Source organism: Vipera ursinii (assembly GCF_947247035.1).
Source record: "Vipera ursinii genome assembly, chromosome: Z".
Lineage (NCBI taxonomy): Eukaryota > Metazoa > Chordata > Lepidosauria > Squamata > Viperidae > Vipera > Vipera ursinii.
Genome location: NC_139517.1, coordinates 125,444,896 through 125,462,690, shown reverse-complemented (window position 1 = coordinate 125,462,690; position 17,795 = coordinate 125,444,896). Strand labels below are relative to the sequence as shown.

At 44.9% G+C, this 17,795-nt stretch overlaps 1 protein-coding gene across 1 annotated transcript in view; it reads right to left on the bottom strand.

Moving 5' to 3' along the window:
* Positions 1-17,795, bottom strand: part of DLEC1 (DLEC1 cilia and flagella associated protein) — a 91,460-nt gene that overhangs the window by 52,920 nt on the left and 20,745 nt on the right. Inside the window, exons 9-13 of the mRNA XM_083376968.1 lie at positions 16,462-16,635; positions 14,673-14,809; positions 13,330-13,422; positions 10,098-10,188; positions 8,370-8,532 (exon numbers count right to left, since the gene is read on the bottom strand). Of these exons, the coding sequence (XP_083233094.1) occupies positions 8,370-8,532; positions 10,098-10,188; positions 13,330-13,422; positions 14,673-14,809; positions 16,462-16,635 (658 nt within the window). The remainder of the gene's footprint in view (positions 1-8,369; positions 8,533-10,097; positions 10,189-13,329; positions 13,423-14,672; positions 14,810-16,461; positions 16,636-17,795) is intronic.

The window sequence follows — 17,795 nt, the reverse complement described above, 5'->3', positions numbered from 1 at the left end:
TCGTGGCGAAGGGGCTTGCGTAATTCAATGAAGCTATGAGCTATGCCGTGCAGGGCCACCCAAGACGGACAGGTCATAGCTGAGAGTTCTGACAAAACGTGATCCACTGGAGAAGGAAATGGCAACCCACTCCAGTATCTTTGCCATGAAAACCCTATGGACAGTACCAAAAGGCAAAACGATATGACGCTGGAAGATGAGCCCCTCAGGTCGGAAGGCGTCCAATATGCTACTGGGGAAGAGCAGAGGGCTAGTACTAGTAGCGCCAGAAAGAATGAAGCGACTGGGCCAAAGCCGAAAGGACGCTCAGCTGTGGATATGTCTGGTGGTGAAAGGAAAGTCCGATGCTGTAAAGAGTTTTTCTCCATAGGAACCTGGAATGTAAGATCCATGAATCAAGGAAAGCTGGACGTGGTCAAAAAAGAGATGACAAGACTGAACATCGACATCTTAGGTATCAGCGAACTAAAATGGACAGGAATGGGTGAATTTAATTCAGATGACCATCAGGTATACTACTGCGGGCAAGAATCCCTCAGAAGAAATGGAGTAGCCTTCATAGTCAATAAAAGAGTAGGAAAATCAATACTGGGATACAATCCTCAAAATGACAGAATGATCTCAATTCGAATCCAAGGCAAACCATTCAATATCACAGTAGTCCAAGTCTATGCCCCAACCACCGGTGCTGAAGAGGATGAAATTGACCGGTTCTATGAAGCCCTACAGCACCTTATAGAACTAACACCCAAAAATGATGTCCTTATCATCATGGGGGATTGGAATGCTAAAGTAGGAAGCCAAAAGATAACTGGAATAACAGGCAAGTTTGGCCTTGGAGTACAAAATGAAGCAGGGCACAGGCTGATAGAATTTTGTCAAGAGAATAAGATGGTCATAGCAAACACTCTTTTCCAACAACCCAAGAGACGGCTCTACACATGGACATCACCAGACGGTCAACACAGAAATCAGATTGACTATATGCTCTGCAGCCAAAGATGGAGAAGCTCTATACAGTCGGTAAAAACAAGACCAGGAGCTGACTGTGGCTCAGACCATGAGCTTCTCCTTGCAAAGTTTAGGCTTAAACTGAAGAAAGTAGGGAAAAGCACTTGGCCACTCAGGTATGAATTAAATCATATCCCTGTTGAATATACAGTAGAGGTGACAAATAGATTTAAGGAATTAGATCTGATAGACAGAGTGCCTGAAGAACTATGGACAGAGGTTCGCGACATTGTACAACAGGTAGCAACCAAAACCATCCCAAAGAAAAAGAAATGCAAGAAAGCAAAATGGCTGTCTGAGGAAGCTTTGCAAATAGCTGAGGAAAGGAGGGAAGCGAAAGGCAAGGGAGAAAAACATAGATATGCCCAATTGAATGCAGAATTCCAGAGAATAGCTAGAAGAGATAAGAATGCCTTCTTAAATGAACAATGCAAAGAAATAGAAGAAAACAATAGAATAGGGAGGACCAGAGATCTTTTCAAGAAAATTGGAGAGATGAAGGGAACGTTTCATGCAAAAATGGGCATGATAAAGGACCAAAATGGCAGGGACCTAACAGAGGCAGAAGAGATTAAGAAGAGGTGGCAAAATTACATAGAAGAACTATACAAGAATGAGCTTAATGTCCCAGATAATCACAATGAGGTGGTCACTGACCTCGAGCCAGACATCCTAGAATGTGAGGTGAAGTGGGCCTTAGAAAAGCTGAGCAACAACAAAGCTAGTGGAAGTGACAGTATTCCAGCTGAGCTATTCAAAATCTTAAAAGACGATGCAGTAAAAGTGCTACACTCAATTTGCCAGCAAATTTGGAAAACTCAACAGTGGCCACAGGATTGGAAAAGATCAGTTTACATTCCAATTCCAAAGAAAGGCAGTGCCAAAGAATGTTCAAACTATCGCACCATTGCACTCATTTCTCATGCTAGTAAAGTCATGCTTAAAATCCTACAAGCTAGACTTCAGCAGTATGTGGATCGAGAACTACCAGAAGTACAGGCAGGATTTCGAAGAGGCAGAGGAAGTAGAGATCAAATTGCCAACATACGCTGGATCATGGAGAAAGCTAGGGAGTTCCAGAAAAACATCTACTTCTGCTTCATTGACTATGCTAAAGCCTTTGATTGTGTGGATCATAACAAACTGTGGCAAGTTCTTAAAGAGATGGGAGTACCAGACCATCTTATTTGTCTCTTGAGAAACCTATATGCGGGTCAAGAAGCAACAGTGAGAACTGGACACGGAACCACTGATTGGTTCAAAATTGGGAAAGGAGTCCGGCAAGGCTGTATACTGTCGCCCTGCCTATTTAACTTATATGCAGAGCACATCATGAGAAAGGCAGGGCTAGATGAATCAAAAGTTGGAATTAAGATTGCCGGAAGAAATATCAACAACCTAAGATACGCAGATGATACCACTCTAATGGCAGAAAGTGAAGAAGAACTAAAGAGCCTCTTGTTGCGGGTGAAGAAGGAAAGTGCAAAACTTGGGTTGAAACTTAACATTAAGAAAACCAAGATCATGGCATCTGGCCCTCTCAATTCTTGGCAAATAGATGGGGAAGAAATGGAGGTAGTGACAGATTTTATTTTCCTGGGCTCCAAGATCACTGCAGATGGGGACTGTAGCCAAGAAATTAAAAGACGCTTGCTCCTGGGGAGGAAAGCCATGGCAAATCTAGACAGCACACTAAAAAGCAGAGACATCACCCTGTCAACAAAAGTACGTATAGTCAAGGCTATGGTCTTCCCAGTTGCAATGTATGGCAGTGAAAGTTGGACCATAAGAAAGGCTGAGCGCCAAAGAATTGAGGCCTTTGAACTATGGTGCTGGAGAAGACTCCTGCGAGTCCCTTGGACTGCAAGACGATCAAACCGGTCAGTCGTAGAAGAGATCAATCCTGACTGCTCTTTAGAAGGCCAGATCCTGAAGCTAAAACTCAAATACTTTGGCCACCTAATGAGAAGGAAGGACTCACTGGAGAAGAGCCTAATGCTGGGAAAGATCGAGGGCAATAGAAGAAGGGGACGACAGAGAATGAGGTGGCTGGATGGAGTCACTGAAGCAGTAGGTGTGAGCTTAAATGGACTCCAGAAGATGGTAGAAGACAGGAAGGCCTGGAGGAATGTTGTCCATAGGGTCGCGATGGGTCGGACACGACTTCGCAGCTAACAACAACAACAACATAAACTCCTCTGAATGAAAGAGATGTATAAAATCCCCAGGCAAGGAGTTTCTGCCTGTAAGTAAGCTACTTTGGACCATGTATTTGACCAGGACTCTTCAAACTTGGCCCTTTTATGACTAGTGGACTTCAACTCCCAGAATTCCTCAGCCAGCGTGCCTGGCTGAGGAATTCTGGGAGTTGAAGTCCACAAGTCATAAAAGGGCCAAGTTTGAAGACCTCTGTATTTGACAGTTTAACTATCCATGTGAGTGCTATAACTATGGGGCTGTGGGACCAGGATAGCTACCTCAGGCTATCTAATGGCCAGTGTCTCTTCCCGCAAAGGGAACCAGCAAGCTGCATTCCAGGCCTCCAAGTTGATTACCTACCTTGATACTCACAACAAAGAGGCTTGGTCCTCTACCTGTTACCTATGCCTTTTGGATGGCTTTGCCAAGCATTGATTCAGTGGCCGTCCACAGGCTCTGCCACAGAGCTATGGTTCAAAAATGTGTTAGCGCCATCATCAAGCTATGATTCACCCAACAGTGACAACAATGTGCTTGTGTTCTGGTTATAGAAGGCCTCAAGTTCCAGACTGTAAGTAGTAAGGCCAGGAAATACCTTGACCTAAAGCATGCTGGCTGGAGAATTCTGGAACTTGAAGTCCATGCTTCTTACATTGGCTGAGAGACATTGCTTTAGAGCAGGGGTGTCAAACTCAATTTCATTGAGGGCTGCATCAGCATTGCGGTTGCCCTCAGGGGGCCAGGTGGGCGTGGCCTGGGTGGGCATGGCTAGAGTGGGTGTGGCCTACTGGGTGGGCGTGGCCAGCTCTACATCATTCGCATCAAGGGTGCCTATGGGGGCCTGGGCAGGAGTGGGACAGATCTGGGGGTCTCTGGCAGAAGGAGGGTCTCTGGGCCAGGGCCAAGGCAGTGGGGGCCGTTCCCTCACTGTTTCCAGGGTAGCTTCACGGGCCACATGAAACCACTTCGCGGGCAGGATCCGGCCCCAGGGCCTTGTGTTTGACATGTCTGATTTAGAGGATAGATATTAACAAATCAGATTGCCCTACAATTTAAATAATCCAATTTCTGACAGCATTATACACCCAAAAAGTCAGCAACACCAATCTTTTCTTCATGGTGACTGGACACATGCCTAACTGGGCTTTCCAGCTACAGAAACTCTTTGTTAACTTTTAAAACATTAAGTTCACCATGATGGCATTTACAGTACATGTGTTTCTTTGTCCAAATTGGCACCTGGCACTTTATTTTTCTTCCAGAAAAGTCTGCCTGGGCAGGAGACTCAGGGTGGCTGAAAGAAGAAAATTTCTGATGACAGAGAGCTAAACTAGTCGTATTTACAGGTAGTCCTTGACTTACAATAGTTCACTTAGCGACTGTTTGAAGTTACAACAACAGCACTGAAAAAAATGATTTACAACCATTTCTCACCCTTATGACCACTGCAGTATCCCCATGGTCACATGATCAAAGTTCAGGCTCTTGGCAACTGACTCATATTTATGACGGTTGCAGTATCCCAGGGGTCACGTGATCCCCTTTTGTTACCTTACGACAAACAAAGTCAATGGGGAAGCCAGATTCACTTAACAACCACATTATTAACTTAACAACCCTGTTAGTAACTTAACAACTGCAGTGATTCACTTAACAACTGTGGCAAGAAAGATTTTATTTATTTATTTATTTATTAGTTTTTATAAACCGCCCTTCTCCCGAGGGACTCGGGGCGGTGTACAGAGGAAGGAAGGTATACAGACCGAACAATAAAATAATAAGAAACACTAATGAACACAAACTGGGACCCCAATTAACGCTATCATAAATGGGGCAAAATTCACTTAACAACTGTCTCACTTAGCAACAGAAATGTTGGGCACAATTGTGGTCGTAAGCTGAGGACTACCTATACTCTCCCTCATGCACATGGCTTGTATCCTCTTTAGGGTCATTTAGTCAAAAGAAGTAACTCTCACACAAATAGGAAAATATCGGCTTCTGATTATTTTCCAAACAGTGTACAATCATGGAGTCGCTTTTCATTTTAGTGCACATATTCTGTTTTTGTTTTTCACTGATTTTATTCTCGACAGCCACCCGGAGCCTTGCAACTGCAGCAATGCAATTAATCATTAAAATAAATCAATAAATCAGTGACACTTGCCAGCAAATGCCTTCCCAACAACACACCCTAATCAATCAACGTAGGAGACTAGAGTCTTGAAGCAGTGATCCCATGTCAAGATATAGAGCCATCAGTCGAATCATTATGGGATGGCTCCCATGGACCCTTTTGTTCCTCTATCTGTTTGTCCCATGGAAATCTGGACTTTGTCAAACTTAATCAGCTGGGCCGTACTGGGTCTATCAGAGGGCAGACCGGAAGTTTTCGATTTTCTTTAGAAACAAAAGCCAGAGAGTCTGTCCTTAACCTCACCCTGATATGCCACAATCAAGGTTTCTTTCTGCTTTCTGTGTTCTTTGGTTATGGACCACTCTCTGAAAAGCAAAGCTGCTCAGCTGCCGTGGAGAAATTTGGTCTAGGACGATATTCAAGGGGCCCCACATTGGCTTTGTTCAGACAACACTACGACCTAGGTCACTAGAAAAATGACTCTCTTATAAGAATATCGAAAAGAAACCAATATATCCAGTCAATTAATTCCCAAGAGCAAAAACGAGATCCAGTCTTACACTGGAGTGAATTAACTCCATCCATGCAGTTGTCATATAAAGGTAAAGGTAAAGGTTCCCCCGCACATGCGTGCTAGTCGTTTCCGACTCTAGGGGCCGGTGCTCATCTCCGTTTCAAAGCCGAAGAGCCAGCGCTTGTCCGAGGACGTCTCCGTGGTCATGTGGCCGGCATGACTAGACGCCAAAGGTGCACGGAACGCTGTTACCTTCCCACCGGAGTGGTCCCTATTTTTCTACTTGCATTTTTACGTGCTTTCGAACTGCTAGGTTGGCAAAAGCTGGGACGAGTAACAGGCGCTCACTCTGTTACGCGGCACTTGGGATTCGACCTGCCAAACTGCCGACCTTCTGATTGACAAGCTCAGTGTCCTAACCCACTGAGCCACCGTGTCCCTGTAGTTGTCATATAGGGATATATAAATTCAGATAATTAAACCGTTTTACCTAAGCTTTCAAGAAAAAGAGCTTGAGAAACTGGAAAGCAAGTCCTTCTATTATCTTACCCACCCCAGGGTGAGTCCCTCCTATCCTTCCATAGGAGCCTGAAGACCTGGCTCTGCACTTGGCCTGGGGACCCAAAGGGGGAAGCCCCACCCTAGAAGTGGCTGTCACATTGATATCAAAAGCCACCTCCCTCCCTTTGTATTCCTTGCTTCCTCCTGCCCATCTTTTAATGTCATTTTGTCCTTGTTCGTTTCCTTGTTTACTGTTTCATAATTTGGCGCCTGTTACTCGTCCCATTATTATTATTATTATTATTATTATTATTATTATTATTAATTATTATTATTATCTTTATGTAAATGGCCTCTTTGACCCCTCTTTCAAACCAGCGGTTCTCTCTGTCCACAACTGGACTTTTCTGTCTTCAAAAGAGTGGCCTTGGTCTTTCAAATGCAGCCAGGTGGTATACAAGGAAAATAAATCCTTCCATCCTCCAACATTCAGTCAGAAATGAAGAAGCTTCTTGGATGAGAAGTGAAACATCTTCAAGGAAAAGCAAAGAAAGTCCAGCTGCCTTTTGAAAAAGCACCTTTGGGACAAGATGGGCAAACATTTCAGGCTCCATTTTTGATCGGGATTATGAGCTAAATTCCTCACAGCGACTTAGAACATTTTGTTGAGGTTATTTTAATCTCCTACCTTTTTTATTTTTATAAAGAATTCAAGGCAGCACTTAACACTCTTTCCTCCTCCTATTTCCACACCACAACACGGCTGCAAGATGGGTTAGACTGAGAGAGAATGACTGGCCCAAAGTCACCCAGTCGGCTCTCATATCTAAAATTGGGCCGGAACTCAGAGTTTCCTGGTGAGTGGTCCAAAGTCACCCTGCCAATTTTCATCCTGAGGTGTCAACTCAAGCTCACTGTCACCTGGTAACTAGCCCAAAGTCACCCACCAGCTTTCGTGCCTAAGGCAGAACTAGAAATCACAATCTCCTGGTGATTGGCCCAAAGTTACCCAGTGGGCTTTCAAGCCTAAGGCAGAACTAGAATTCACAGTCACTTGCTTTCTAATCTAATGCCTTATCCACTACACCATGGCTTTTCAACCTGTGGTACGGGTACCACCAGTGGTACATTGGCACCTGGCCGGTGGTACGCGACCATCCTAGAAAAGTGGTAGCGGGGGAGGGGAATGAGCTGGACCAGTGGCAGCACTGCACAAGCCTGAGCGAGAGACGGCTGGAGCTGCAGGACTGTCAGGGCTCAGCGGAAGCGCCAGGATCAGCGCCAGGATCCAGCTGGAGCTCAGCGCTGATCCTGCCACTTCTGAGCCCAGAAGAAGCGCCGATCAGCTGGAATGTTGCAGCATCTCCAGGGTCTTGTGATTTACATTCAGATGCTTGGCAACTGATTCATATTTAGGATGGTCACAGTGTCCCAGGGTCATGTGAAGTGACCAAAACCTGCTGTGACCACCCAGCAGACGGGTGGGGGGGGAAATAAAAACCAAACACACCCTACCCCACCCCCACTGCCAATCCTCAACAGAAATGCTCACAACAATGAAAACCTCGGACAGGAGGAAGAGTGCCGCTGGGCGGGCAGGCAGGTGTCTTGCTCGGCTGTGGCTTGGGGGGCACTTTTTTCAGTGCCATTGAAACTTTGAACAGTCACTAAGCGAACTGTTGTAAGTTGAAGACTACCTGTACTTCATAACCTTTTTTTTCCTTTTTTTTTCCTTTTTTGGTAATCAAGTTTTTGACACCTTGCTAGGCGACTGGTGATACTCGGATGTTGCCATATCCTAAAAGTGGCACAATGGGTGAAAAGGTTGAAAAACCCTGGACTACACCAAATTGCTTCTCAGTGTGGATCAGTGTGTGATTTATTGGAAGAGAGCCATGACTTAAATCTCACTCCTTTCAACTGGGGAGTTAAATGCAGCTGGGTTCTGGTCCCTACCCACATACAAATCTCCCCACTCCTGCACTACAATAGGAGCATCATACATACGTTTTGTTTCTCAGAATCAGCGTTTTCTCTGCCACAGAGTGGGGATTCATTGGCTCAAAACGTACAAGATGCTGTGAGGTTATGTCTATAAGCTCGCCGGGCAGAAGAAGGCTCTCTCCACCAGAAACAGACAAAAGTTCCAAAGCTATCAGCTCTCCGACTCCTGGGAATGAACGGAATACAAGCATGTCTTTTTTTCTTCTTTTTTAAATGTTGCAGCAAAGATGAAGGGCTGAGACAATTAGCTCACCATGCGATTTATCATAATACCTTGGGAGTTCAAAACGGCCAAAGAAGCCACCCTGCCCAGCAATCAGTGGGAGAGTTCCTCACTGCAGCATTTTTTATTAAATGATTCCCACGGAGGGTGGATTCATTTCTGCTTAAATACATCCCACCAGGAGGAGGCGCACCCCCTCACTCTCAGGCTGCAGTTACCATCAGGAAGCTTTCCTTAACATTCACCTATATCAGGGGTAGGCAACCTTGGCTCTTTTATGACTCGTGGACTTCAACTCCCAGAATTCCTAAGCCAACATGGCTCAGCTTGGAAACTCTCCCTTTCCCCTCAGCTTGGCTGGCTCAGGAATTCTGGGAGTTGAAGTCCACCAGTCATAAAGCGGCCTAGGCTTAGGCCAGGGGTAGGCAACCTTGGCTCTTTTATGACTCGTGGACTTCAACTCCCAGAATTCCTAAGCCAACATGGCTCAGCTTGGAAACTCTCCCTTTCCCCTCAGCTTGGCTGGCTCAGGAATTCTGGGAGTTGAAGTCCACCAGTCATAAAGCGGCCTAGGCCTAGGCCAGGGGTAGGCAACCTTGGCTCTTTTATGACTTGTGGACTTCAACTCCCAGAATTCCTGAGCCAGCTTGGCTCAGCTTGGAAACTCTCGGCTGGCTCAGGAATTCTGGGAGTTGAAGTCCACCAGTCATAAAAGAGCCAAGGTTGCCTACCCCTGGCCTATAATATCAAGTTATCATGCATTGGCCCATCCATCCATCCATCCATCCACTCCATCCATCCGAATTTTATCATGCCTTTATTATTTTTATAAATAACTCAGGATGGCAAACATATCTAATACCCCTTCCTCCTCCTTTTTCCCCCCAACAACAAACTTGCGAGGTGGGTTGGGCTGAGAGAGAGGGACTACAGTCACCCAGCTGGCTTTCATGCCTAAGACAAGACAAGAACTCCCCATTGCCTAACAATTGGCCCCAAATCAGGCGCAATTCTCTTACTAACTGCCTTGTTTAGCAAAGGAAACTCTGCTCTCAGTTGTGGACGTAAATCAAGGACTACTTGTACATTATCGTGGCTCCCTGATGCTACAGTTAAAGAATGAAATCTCTAAGAATCCACTGAGCTTGGCTTGTAGTTTTGTTAATTTGCATCTGGAGGAGTCCAACTGCAGACACGATGCTGCCACAGTTAAAGGATCATAATTAGAGCCGTGGTGGCGCAGTGGTTAGAATGCAGTATTGCAGGCTGACTCTGCCGACTGCCAGGAGTTCGATCCTGACCGGCCTTCCATCCTGCCGAGGTCAATAAAACGAGGAGCTAGATTGCTGGGGGCGATATGCTGACTCTGTAAAGCGCTTAGAGAGAGCTGTAAAGCATTGTGAAGTCTGACTGCTATTGCTAACACCTTTGCCCAACCTGTGGCAAAAAACACCAGGTAGTTTAGATGTAAGGAAAAAAAAAACCCCAAAGAGATGATAGTGGCAAACCTGTGACAGTAATCTCGTGGATATGGCAGTTGTCACAAACGATGATGTATGTCACCGATAGGATTTCAGCAGAACTGGGCATGAACACCACCTGAAAATGAACATTTTTGCATCATCAAAACACCAGTAGCCGTAAGAATTTTTTTTTAAGAGGTAAGAAACTAAAACTGGCAAATGTCATCATGAATTTCCCCCGGGATGTAGTGTGGTAATTCTCTGAGAATCCCAGTTAGGGATCTGTAGCTCCCATAGTGTTCTAACCCTTGGTCTATACCAGGGGTAGGCAACCTCAGCTCTTTTATGACTGGTGGACTTCAACTCCCAGAATTCCTGAGCCAGCATGGCTCAGCATGGAAACCTCTCCATTTCTCCTCAGCATGGCTGGCTCAGGAATTCTGGGAGTTGAAGTCCATGAGTCATAAAAGAGCCGAGGTTGCCTACCCCTGGTCTATACAAATTTTTTTTAAATATATATATATATATATTTTGCTGCAAAACCTCCCTTGCTACAGGTAGCCTTCAACCTATGACCACAATTTATGTTGCTAAGTGAGAAATTTGTTCACTGAGTTTTGCCCCGTTTTACCATCTTTCTTTCCACAGTTGTTAAGTGAATCACTGCAGTTATAATGTTAATAACACGATTGATAAGTAAGTGTGGCTTCCCCATTGGCTTTGCTTGTCAGAAGACCCCAGGGGATCACATGACCCTGGGACACTGCAACCATCATAAATATGAATCACTTGCCAAGCATCTGAGTTTTGATCACATGACCAAGGGGACGCTGCAATGATCGTAGGTGCGAAAAACGGTCATAACTCACTTTTTTCAGTGCCGTTATAACTTTGAACAGTTATCAAGTGAACTAGTGTAAATCGAGGACTACCTGCACCATTCCTCCTTTCAAAATTTAATGCCAGAACTTACATCTCCAGGTTATCAATCTAATGCTTTAGAGCTGGCTATCAAGGAGATTTTATATACAGATAATCTCCAGTTAACCTCAGTAATTGGGACCAGCAAATCTGGTCATTGTCATAAGTGCAAGGTCATGTGACCACGCCAACGTACCAATAGCAGTTCCAGCACTTCCACTGCTTGTCGTGTGGCGTCACGTGATTGACATTCGTGATCACCTGCCAGCTTTACCATTGATTTTGCTTGTCAGAAGCTGGCAGCGAAGGTTGCAAATTGGTTGATCACATGACAAAATGGTACACTGTGATTGTTGCAATTGCAAGCCTGTTGACCAAGCACCAAAACTGCCATCCTATGATCACAACTGCGGCAGCTTTGAGGACCGATCATTAAGTCTCTTTGTTCAATGCTGTAATAACATCAAATGATTGCTGAATGGTTTTTAACTGCCTGCCTGTATTTCCTCCTCCTCGTCCTCCCTTTCACCCCATTTAGCCCAGAAACTTTAAGCCATTTTCTTCCTACTAGTAAGCTTCTATATTATAGAAAAGTCAGAAATAAGTGTAGCAAAACTACTTCTAGTATGGAAAAGAAGAAGAGGGAAAAAATTTATTCTCTCTTTTATTTTTTTTCATCAGGTTTGCTTATCATGAGTAAATAAAAATATCATGCTCTGAGAAAATTGTGGTACTCTGAAACTTTTCTTATCTTTCAGTGTGGAAACAAATTGCAAACAAAGCACACTCACTATAACTCACTATAAGGTGTGGTCAAGTGGTTAAGGAGCCTTCCCTATCCTCCCCACTATTTACTTTTGAATTTTCTTTGTATCATATACTATAAACCAGAGGTAGGCAAGCTTGGCTATTTTATGACTCGTGGACTTCAACTCCCAGAATTCCTGAGCCAGCCATGCTGAGGGGAAAGGGAGAGGTTTCCAAGCTGAGCCATGCTGGCTCAGGAATTCTGGGAGTTGAAGTCCACCAGTCATAAAAGAGCCAAGGTTGCCTACCCCTGGCCTAAGCCTAGGCCACTTTATGACTTGTGGACTTCAACTCCCAGAATTCCTGAGCCAGCCATGCTGAGGGGAAAGGGAGAGGTTTGCAAGCTGAGCCATGTTGGCTCAGGAATTCTGGGAGTTGAAGTCCACCAGTCATAAAAGAGCCAAGGTTGCCTACCCCTGGCCTAGGCCGCTTTATGACTTGTGGACTTCAACTCCCAGAATTCCTGAGCCAGCCATGCTGAGGGGAAAGGGAGAGGTTTCCAAGCTGAGCCATCCTGGCTCAGAAATTCTGGGAGTTGAAGTCCACGAGTCATAAAAGAGCCAAGGCTGCCTACCCCTGGCCTAGGCCACTTTATGACTTGTGGACTTCAACTCCCAGAATTCCTGAGCCAGCCATGCTGAGGGGAAAGGGAGAGGTTTGCAAGCTGAGCCATGTTGGCTCAGGAATTTTGGGAGTTGAAGTCCATGAGTCATAAAAGAGCCAAGGCTGCCTACCCCTGGCCTAGGCCTAGGCCGCTTTATGACTCATGGACTTCAACTCCCAGAATTCCTGAGCGAGTCGTGCTGAGGGGAAAGGGAGAGGTTTCCAAGCTGAACCATGCTGGCTCAGGAATTCTGGGAGTTGAAGTCCACGAGTCATAAAAGAGCCATCTGACCTCGAGCAATCTGACCTGGTTTGATGGGTTAGGGTTGGGGTTTTAATATGGCTTTTAATTACTGTTTATATTCGGACATAAAATTTAATTGTCTTTTAACTTTTGTATTTCGTTTTTATATTTATTGCCCTGTACACCGCCCTGAGTCCTTCGGGAGAAGGGCGGTATAAAAATTTAATTAAATAAATAAATAAAAGAGCCAAGGTTGCCTACCCCTGCTATAAACTAATAAAATTTTTAGAATCAGAAGGAGCTGGGCTAGAAAGCAGACCAAACGTTCTAGTCCCACTTTGAAAACCAGTTGGGGCAACCATTCTCTCTCAGTCCCACTTACAAGGTTGTTGCGGCGTAAATAGGAGGAAGAAGGTATGCTGGATACGTTGACCGCCCTGAGTTATTGGTAAAAATAACAAAGGCAAGATATAAATAATTAAAAATTTTTTGAAAAAAATAAACACAGTACATGGTACAATTCTACATAAATCCCCCTGGGACTTTGAAAGTAACCAATCCTAATATAAATTCCCTAGTCAGATGAAGAGGGCATCGGCTCTATCCAGCTTTAGAATAAGCGAAATGAAAATAAAATGAAAATAGGCATTATTAAGTTTGCAAGTAGGCTGGAAGCATGAGCGATATTGCCAGGAAACTGACCTCAATTGGGACAGACTGACCCGGAGAAAGTTCAAAGACGGCCGGACAAATCCCAAATGATTGTTGCTTCACATAACCCAGAGTGGCGGCAGACTTCAAATAAAGAGAAAATATATATACATATATATATATATATATATGAATCAGTTTATGAGCTCATTGGCATGACCAGTTTGCCCCAGGAGAAGTACAGAGCCCTGAGTAATTTTCAAAGGGAGGAATTCTTCCTAGTATTCAAACCAAACAACTTCCTCTCATCCGTCTCTGCTATTCCTCAAAAATTGGCTTTGGGGACTTGTGCTAGCTGAGGCAGGGTTATGATTTGTTTTATTTTAGGCTAACGCTAACCTAAACTTCCCAATTTGCTCCTGTGCATTGACACACAATATCCCCTCTCTTTTGGTCACTAGTTCCTGCTTTTCACAGCCCTCATTTTTTAAATAAGAACACAGAACTTCATAGGACTGGAACAGACCTTGGAGGTCATCTAGTCCAACCCCGCCCCCCTGCTCAAGGCAGGAGACAATATCCCTGTCAAATGGCTGTCCAATCTCTTCTTAAAAACCAGTGATGGAGCACCCACCACTTTGGGAGTCTACCTGTTCCACTGATTTAATTGTTCTCAGCGTCAGAAAATTTCTCCTTACGGATTAGGTTGCTTCTCTCTTTAACTAAGCTTCCACCCGCTGCTTCTTCTCCTGCCCTCTGGTGCTTTGGGGAGCAGGCTGACAACCCCCTCTTCTCTGTAGCAGCCCCTCAAATATTGCCACACTGCTATTGTGTCCCCCTTTCCCCCCAGTCTTTCTCTCTGATAGGCTACTCAAACCTAGCTCCTTCAATTGGCTCATCCTACAATTTAGACTCCGGCAACATCATCTTTACTGTTCTTCTCTGCACATAAGTTCACAGAGAAGCAGAGAAAAGATGGGCCCATCCTGCCTTGTGCACTTTTTTTTTTTAAACTAAGGGAAATGGGCAAAAGTTCTGCACTTTCCCCATCTACACTCCAGGATGTGGAACTGCAAAATGGTGTTTCTTTTCTTTTTTTTCCTTTTTTTTTTTACTGGAACAGGAGGAAGCCAACGAACCCAGGGAATCCGCCAACCAAGGGATGAACACACCTGGCTACCACGGCGGGCAAAGCGGAAGAAGATGTGGCTATAAAGAGATTTCCTAAAGTCGAGGACTATCTGTAGTATCCATAGCCACATTCTTTCTGGCCCCTTAGAAACCCAGAATGCCAGCATGTGCCCCCTGTGCTTGCCGGATAATAGTCCCCTTTTGATTCCAGTTCAACAGGGCTGGCGTAGAAAAGAAAGCGCATCCGGTTCTGTAACACTTACCCGAAAGTTAGGGGGTGGCCACATGTCCTTCGGCATGATGCAAAACTTCCCAATGCTGAGCCCTTCATTTTTGCACGCAAACTTTACAAATTTTACTCCGCCCACCAGGCAGGCCCCACAGTCCAGGACGTGTGGCACTGGAAGAAAAGCAGGTGAAAAGGAGCCGATGCAAACAGGGGTGAGAATCACACTTTGGTTGCTTAAACTCGAAAATTGCTGAATAAATAAAGCTTCCAGGGTACACAGAAGACTAGGAAGGGCAAGGAGGAAAGGACTTGGGCTCTGCAGGTTTCGGTTCTCAAGCGAGGAGTCCTTGGCGCTCTGTGAGCTTCTTTGCTTGCTTGCAGAAATTTCACTCCCCAAACTGGATGTTACCTAGTTGGGGTAAAGAAACCTCGGCAAGAAAACTGTAATGTATTGGGCCTTTTACTTGAACTGTTTTCACCTGTCTTTGAATGCTGCTTGAGATTGCTTAATTAGGGTGTATGTGTAACGGTGGCTGGCTGCCCAGACATGCAGTCTCCAGGATGATCATTGGTTGGCTCTGGGGTGGGGATAGGTTCCTTTAAACCTATTGGCCGCTGCCTAGTGGCCAACCATATAAGTAGCTGCGTAGAAGCCACAGTTCCCAGTTCTGTTCCTGTTACTACAATAAAGCAATGTTCCTGTTTGAACCCTCTCCTCTCGCATCCTGCTTCCAAGAAACCTAGGTAAAGGTAAAGGTTCCCCTGCACATGCGTGCTAGTTGTTTCCAACTCTAGGGGCCGGTGCTCATCTCCGTTTCAAAGCCGAAGAGCCAGCGCTTGTCCGAGGACGTCTCCGTGGTCATGTGGCCGGCATGACTAAATGCCAAAGGCACACGGAACGCTGTTACCTTCCCACTAGAGTGGTCCCTATTTTTCTACCTGCATTTTTACGTGCTTTCGAACTGCTAGGTTGGCAGAAGCTGGGACGAGTAACAGGCGCTCACTCTGCTACGCAGCACTCGGGATTCGACCCGCCAAACTGCTGACCTTCTGATCGACAAGCTCAGCGTCCTAACCCACTGAGCCACCGCGTCCCTACTACACAACAAAAACCACCAACCTCAGAGAGCACCAAGGACTCCCCCCCCCCATTTCAACCCTGAGCTACAAATATTCTCCTTTATTGCTATTCTCAAGTCTCTAGCTATGAGGCTAGGCTGAAGCTGCCATATTTAAAGATGAAGCAGGCACAGATATTTAAAAATGGCTGATCACCGATTGCTGGATCTTTGCCAAATCTCATACATTGAAAGCTTTGATGACATCATTACAGGCAGTCCTTGACTTACAGCCATCCGTTTGGTGACCGTCCAAAGTTACGATGGCGCTGAAAAAACCCTGACTTATGACTATTTTCCACACTTACAGCCGTTGCAGCACCCCCGGGGTCACAAGATCAAAATTTGGATGCTTGGCAAGTGACTACTTGCTACTTACGATGGTGGCGGTGTCCCAGGAGCATGTCCCAGGGCTGTGTGATTCCGTTTTGCGACCTTCTGAGAAGCAAAGTCAGCATGGAAGGCACTTAAGCACCATGTTACTAACTTAGCAACTGCAGAGGTTCACTTAAAAAACTGTGGGAAGAAAGGCCGCAGAACGGTGCAAAGCTCACCAAACAACTGTCTTGTTCGGCGATGGAAATGTTGGGCTCAACTGCGCTGACCGCTCATCATTAGGGTGGAGAAGCATTTTGCTAATAGGTTGGAAGGCAGAGCACTAAAAGAGAAACTCTCCCACGGGTGATTGTCACACAGTCAGCTCACGTGTTAAAATGGGAGGTGGTCTTCTGCCTTGCAAAGGGACCAGGAGCGGATAGGCTGCCTGAGATTCCACCAGTAAATAATCATCATAATCCGCCAGATATTCAGGAATAAACTGGACGATGTAGTAGCAGCTCATCCCGGGAGCGACGAGCCCACCTTCTCCTGGGAATTTCCCTGGAAAGAAAGGACTTTTATTAGAAATCTTCTGACTCTCTGTGTTGCTTGTGCTGGTCACATAACACCACTATGGTGAGAACTCTTTAAATACTACACAGATAATCCTCAGCTTACAACCATTCATTTAAAAGCAGTTCAGTGTTACAATGGCACTGAAAAAAGTGACTTACAATTTTCACACTGATGAGTGTTTGCGGCATCCCCGTGGTCACATGATCAAAATTCTGACACTTGGCAACTGGCATGTATTTATGAGAGTTACATTCTGCTGGGGTCATGTGATTATCGTTTGTAAGCTTCCCGGCTGGTTCCAATGAGCAAAGTCAAGATTCACTTAATAACCACATTATTCAATTAGCAACTGTGGCAAAAAAAGTTAATACAATGGGACAAAACTCACTTAACAACTGCTTGGCTTAGCGACGTAAATTCTGGCCTCAGTTTTGGTTGTATATGTATCTAACTGTGTAAGTATTCATAAGATAGACTAAAAAGACAAACACAGTAAAAGTCAGACCACGTTGGAGAACGTAATTGTAAAAAGGGGGTTTGCAAAATCATGATTTGTAACCCTATTTCATAAAATCACATGAAAGTTATGAATCCCTCAACCCAGCCCCACACTCAAGAGAGGCTGAAAAAGCCAGATCTTTATGGCTTTTATGAAGGCCAGCATGGTCTGTCACAATTAATATAGTGCCCTGAAGATTTCGCATTCATATTATGATAAAATAATCTGATCTGATTTGATTTTGATTGAGCCAAGTGACTGAAACCAGCCAATTATGGTTTATTTAATAAGCCATGCTTAAAAATGGCTTAGGAGCGTGTGTGAACCAAGTAGATGTGTAAGGCACAACAGCTCTCTTCCATGGTGTAAAGTATTAGAACTGACCTTGGGAGAAGCATGAGTGAGCTTTTAAGGAGCAACTTGGTGGAGTGATTACACAGCTCCAAGACAGAAGAAAAGATGAGAATAATCCTTCCTCGATCTTGGTTTAAAATGAGATGGGACAGAGAGAAACTTGTACAATCTTTCAAGATTCTCTTAATAAACCCTAGAATAATACAGGTGGTCCTTGCTGTATGGCTGTAATTGAGCCCAGAAATTTATGTTGCTAAGTGAGAAATTTGTTAAGTGAGTCTTGCCCATTTTA